Raw genomic sequence first — 6114 nt, forward strand, 5'->3', positions numbered from 1 at the left:
ATAGAGCAGCTCATAGATGGAATGTAGCATCTCAAAACATTATGATTGAGAGTCAACAACTCGATCTATGGAAACAATACTGGAGCTCTCTGGGGAAAAAACAGAGAACTCAGTCTCATATGAGAGGAGAACTCCGAGCTCAGAGTAGCGCGCTCATAGGCGACCCTTTTTTGTAAAAAGGGGAGCACTGCTAAATTACCATGAGAATAACCCAAATAGTCCCTCATGTTGTGGGAAGCGATCCTTGAGGTCTATAAACAAATACACACTGGCTGAATGGAGTCCAAGGAACCAAGGTCTTAAAGCCTATCTTTCAAGTTGAAGATCCCTGTGAATGAACGTGTAGATAAATAGTGTAGGAATTCGACTTGCGTGAAGAAATTAATCATAAATGTGCATTAAAACAGTTTTTTAAAAGAAATTGTGAGTAAAATTACTTTCGTTGTGAAAAACGCTCTGATCGGAAGTGACGCAACGGCCGGTAAACATCGTCTCTTCGTAATGGAGTCAGACAGTGAAGAGGTTGCAGTAGGGATAAATGTCAACTCTTACGATGGGCCATTGCCGTATAATTACGAGCCGCCTAGGCTAGAGAGGGGTCAGGCAGAGTTAAGGGGAAGGGTAAATGGACAGAGGAGAGAGATAGAGTTATGGTGTGAGGAGAATCGGTTGAGAATTGGGCAGGTGTCTTGGTGAGTGACCACAGGCTAAAGCCAATTGTGGCTAACGTCTCCATGTTTAACACATTGCAGTATCTTTAATAAATCATATTTAGCAATATTGCTGTCGACTTTGTTGTTTTTCAAGCATCCATGTAGATTGTCACCATTTATGCCAGCAACATGTGTCTTAAAATAATTAATTTAGATCCCAGATTTTAAATGAATGTTGTAGGATGTAGGCTATAGCTTACATATGTGACGGTCAGCTAGTCTGGATAGGGATAGAAATTCTGTGCATTTCTACACAACAGTTTATCGTGAAATTTTGTAGAAATTGCTAGCTGATTTTTAATCAGTAACTGCTTTTAGACCTAGGTGTCCGCATGTTCTGCTTCTGCAGATGTCAACCGTTTGGGCCGTATATCTAAACAACATAACCGGACAGCTGGAATTCCGAACTTAGTCGGCTGTTATACTACTCACCTTAGTATTTCCGACGGACATTATGTAAATGAGCTCACGTGTACTGTGGAGTACGTGTATGAAAGCGGTTAGTCTTGAGGCTAGGACGGGAATATGCTGTTCATGTAAATACAGTCATTGTAACAAGGATCTTTTATTGTCATGTGAAGGGATACTGGTTGTAAGGCATGCAGATAAATGCATCTAATTGACAGCCTATACTGTACAGGGGGTGTGTCTTTTTACAGTGCATATTTACCCAAGTTTTAGGAAGTAAGTAGTCTACATGTCGTTTCTTACAAGGTCTTACACCAACCATTAGAGCTACAAGGAGGGAAGGAGAGTGAGTTTATCTTAGCACATTTGTTTAACAGGTGCTTGTGTGGTAGATGTGAGGCTATGCCATCAGCAGTGGAGAGTGTGTGCTGTAGGGAGGTCGACGCCTATTGGTCCCTTGTCCAAAACCTAGATCCCCCAGAAGACATTACCTGCCTCACACTCCATCCAGGGTTTGAAGCATCCTGTCTGAATCCTTTTGTGCTGCAGATAGCATACATGAACTCCAGACAGGAGCATGGCCCTCTTCAAGCCAGCAGACCAGAGTAGGTTTTGAGCAAAAATTATTTCACACTGCAATTCAAAGAAACGGCTTTTCTACACCAAAATAGTAAATCCTGTTAAGCAGGTTTTTAAACTCAGTGGTTTCCATATACTTCCTATAAAAACAACTTTGGTGTTGTGTAGTACAGTAGAATATCAGCCAACAGGACATGCAATATTTACCATTGGAATTGTTTACTATGAAAACATGGTATGATCAAAATGTAATTATGTCCCAATCTACACCACAGGCAGTTCCGATACACAGCATACAGGCAGGTTGTCCGCTGGGCGTACGGAATAATAGGCAGGAACATTAGGAAAGCCATACCTTCATGTGTTGTGTCAGCAATAAGGAGGCAGTTTGCAGAGGAGGGACAAACATAAAAAGGTTTCCAGTGGCCCCGCTTGGAAGACGATTAATAAATACATAGTGAAACAAACTGTACTGGTAAAATTGAACTTTTATTACATGTTAAAACGTGAGTGTCGTGCGAGATGGAGGCTGACTGCCTCATCCTTGGCAACCTTCTGGACGGAAGAGGTGAGGGGGGGGCGGTGCAGCAGAGGACAAGACGGCACTGCTTTCTTGTAGGGCCTGTGGTGACTTGCAGTATTCCTCTACCAGGGAGACCATAAGATTTGTTGCGTATCCTTGAGGAGAGAAATGTTTAGAAAACATTTAGTAACATGGATGAATCGCATAAAGATAGATTCACACAAAAAAAACTAAGTGAAACTACTAACCGTAAGATGGTTTCTCCTTGATGGGGTGGACTACCCAGCCACCTTTCCGAAACCGTAGGTAGCGAACAGCGTAGCGTACCTCACCCTCACTAGTTCGCGCTACATCTCTGTTGCCATTACTATTGAAATGTAGGGCTGCCAAGAGAAGTCTCTACGAGATAAGTAGATAAAACATTAGGTCTCCAAAGCTAACCCAATGCAGTGAAATGCAACAGAAATATGACATTAATGTTTTCAGTTCAAATGGGTATAAGACAATGACTCATCTTTGCAATTATTTTTTTGCAAACAATATGTAATGCTGTTATCAATCTATAACATTTTGGTCTGCTATACAAGACTGCATTAGTTTTTAGCCATATTCATTCTGTCATAATTTCCTGAAATTGAAAAAAAAAAAAACACTAATTTTATTAGTATCGATACTTTTAAGTGATAACACTACCTGCTGTACATCCCAAGAAAAGAAAAGCCAATGTGTTTGGGAGCAAAGTGCAGAATAAGGGAATGGTAGGCCTCCAGGGAGAATGTCTGATGCTGAGGTGACAATTGTCGAATATCCTTTACCAGTGCTTTCCTGGCAGCTACACTCTCCAGTTTAGTGGCTGCTGGTGATCCTGAATAAAACGTATTCTGTCATATAATCTCTCGCATTTCATAACACAAGTAATTATTAGTACACATGGGGTTACGTATTGATAAAACCAAACTAAAATTTACAAGCACTGAAAAAAGTTTAGACTCAAAAAATTTGACATCTTTTAACATAGGCTATTATGTTGTACCTGGTTCCAGCCACTCCTTGTTTCTTGCCTCTCCTTCCAACGGTGGATGTGCGCAGCTGGTAAATGCTGGAGAGCTGTGTTCATGTATGTCCTGTACATGATTTATCATACTCTGCCATTTTGCCTGCATCTCATCTGGATCTCCTGTAGGGGTGGAAGCTGCGGTCCAGTAGAGATGGTTGATAATGGCAGGCCTCCACAGCTTCAGATCCTCACAGTCCCTCTCTTTTGCAGCAGCATCCAGTGCTTTCTGTACACCTGTTCCAGAGCAGACAAACAGAGCAGAGCAAATTAATTATTAGGAAAGTGAATTTAACTACAAAAACAAGTCTGTTATATAGAACTACCAACATCACAATACATACTTTTCCCAATATGCCAGACGTCAAAGAAATGCTTTGTTCCTTCTGAACACATTTTCTCACGTACCCACTTAGCCACCTAAAACACAAATTGATTTTATAGAATTTATTTTGAGTGATACTGTGCCTGTCAATGCTGTTCAGCTTTAGATCTCTCCTAGCATCATTACCTGCCGATTTCTGTCTGTTATCAGAGCAGACACTTGCATGTCTTGGTCCATCAGGAACTGCATACTCCGCTTTAGACCCTCTAGCTCACACCAAGAGCTGCTTGGGACTTCTGAGCTCTGTAAAACCAACTGATTATTACTGAACAGTAACTGTAATATCAGTAACTAAATCAGACACAAGATTTCTGTGTGACATCAACTTACTTGGACAAGCTGAACATCCAAAACTTTGTTAATTCGATCCTCAATCAAGGAGTAGCTACCATACTTGGCACAGTGTCCAGGAGAATCTGATCTAAGAACGTCAAAAACAGTTACATTTATAGGTTAATGCAAAAACACATTGACCTGTTCTAAATCAGTTCTGGCTCAGGGTCCATTGTAGAGATGTCTCCATCTCCATCAGGATCTGAAGTGGCAGTTGCACCCGCCCCGTCTTTGCTGGCAGCACTCTCTCCCAAAATCTGAAAACAGACCGAGATCACAACTTTGAACTCTAAAAAATGTAGTCCTTTCATGAAAATCCCCCATTCATGCATTATTTAAAAGACTATTAATCTTTTCAAAATCTTTTTAAAGTACGTTAGTCCCGAGCTGCATTCCCTCGCATGTGCCTTGTTGATACCAGCTTCGATTAGTCAAAGAAAACCAAGGCAAATCCGATTTAACTAAGAAAACTAATATTGTAAAGAATTACTTGGATGCGTTTTGGAGACGGTGAAAAGTGCGCGCTCTTTCTTTCAGTCAAACATGCGCCCTGTCACAAGGGCAGCAGTTCATCTACATTACTCACCGATCAAATAAGACTTTGGCGGGACAAAAAAAATCAATTTGGCGGGCGCTAAAACAAGTTAAATGCAGGAAAATTCAATGCGTGAATTTAACCGAGTAGTAATATGCGAATGCGACCACATAAAATTGTAATTAAAAAAAATAACATTTTCTGGAACCCTGTCTTAATAGCTCAATAAAATAAGTGACAGGAGGCTCATGTGCAGCCTCACGGGGTGTAACAAGAGTAAGCTGACGGCAGCTAGGCGGGCTTTCGTGCCATGCCAAGACTAATCCATTATAACGTTAAGAAAAATACATTTGCAGAAATTACATGCAGAGCTATTTTCAATGCAACAATTTGTATATGGTATTATAAGACTTACTGTGCAAAGCTCCCGTTTTCGACGTGCAGATTCTCTGCTAGTGCTAACATTAACGTTAGACTCTTCACTCCCGCCAGATTTTGCAGGTGGACTTGCATGCACCGATGGCACAGCTCCATTTGCCAGCCTAACCCACTCTTTTCGTCGAAATCCCATGCGAAATTCCATAAGATCTCCTTGGTTGTAGCTGTCCGGTGTGAAGTGTTTTTCACATACCACCGTGTGTCTTGTCAACGAGGAGGCAGCGAAATTGCTTCTCTTTGCCTGGACGAAACATATCCAAGCACGGAAATCTTTGTGTTTCTTGTTTGGAAATCGGTGGACCCGATGGCCAGACAAGTTGGAGTTGTTGCATCCAAAACAAACACAAGAATTCACCATTGTGACAACTCAAACCTACTATAACTATAATAACGATAACGACAATCTCTATTTTCTGTTTCCACCTCTCAGACTACGTAAACCCACACTGAGAACCAGGGCTGCAGCGCCTATGTTTGCCTGTCGTTACGTCATATGACGCGTTCTCTGGGAAAAGGCGGTTTTTTGGCGCGTAGCTTAGAATAGGCACTTTTTTTTCTTAATTTCTGCCCGTGGGTGTTGTAAAACATATGTATTCTTATGTACGTCTATTTAAATTTACATTTTCATACAATATTCTGTATAAATTAAGTTATAAAATTATATTGAAAGATGGCCTTTAACATCTCAAGATAGGGAACGAAGCGGAGTGCGTAACCCCTTACCGTACAGGATTTCAAAAAGTTTGCAGAGTCTTGCGTGTAAACTTACCACTTACGTGGATTTTAGAAAGTGCGCAAAGTGTTCACGTGCACACTGAACACCAGGTGGTTTTGAGAAAGTACACAAAGCTTAGCGTGTGTACTTAAAGGTTCCTAAGCATCGCAGAGACGCTGAATCGCACAGGAGAGGCAAGCTCAATTTTACAAAGGGTGACCTGGCCGGACACCCATGAAATTCCCTGTAGTGCTGTGCCAGGCCTGATGATCAACGAGGCTCCCTCAGAAACTTGTGATCTCAGCCGCCTAATACCGGAACATGGAGCCGGATGGCTGGTGCTGGCGAGTGTTTAGTAAACACTGTAACTGAGCACTGCAAAGGAAACTCAGAGAGTTTATTAGTAGACACGTAACCACCAGCAATTTAAT

General features: G+C 41.5%; 1 protein-coding gene across 1 annotated transcript; it reads right to left on the reverse strand.

Annotated features, from left to right (window-relative positions):
- Window positions 1-4141: 4141 nt before the first annotated feature.
- On the reverse strand, window positions 4142-5568 carry LOC132159005 (THAP domain-containing protein 3-like). Its single transcript, XM_059568647.1, has 2 exons — window positions 4946-5568; window positions 4142-4252 (listed from the first exon to the last, which is right to left on the reverse strand). The coding sequence occupies exons 1-2, from the start codon at window positions 5324-5326 to the stop codon at window positions 4142-4144; spliced, it is 492 nt and encodes a 163-aa protein (XP_059424630.1). The 5' UTR covers window positions 5327-5568.
- Between the last annotated feature and the right edge of the window lie 546 nt (window positions 5569-6114).

Source organism: Carassius carassius, chromosome 15 (genome assembly GCF_963082965.1).
Source record: "Carassius carassius chromosome 15, fCarCar2.1, whole genome shotgun sequence".
In the NCBI taxonomy this organism is placed as follows: Eukaryota; Metazoa; Chordata; class Actinopteri; order Cypriniformes; family Cyprinidae; genus Carassius; species Carassius carassius.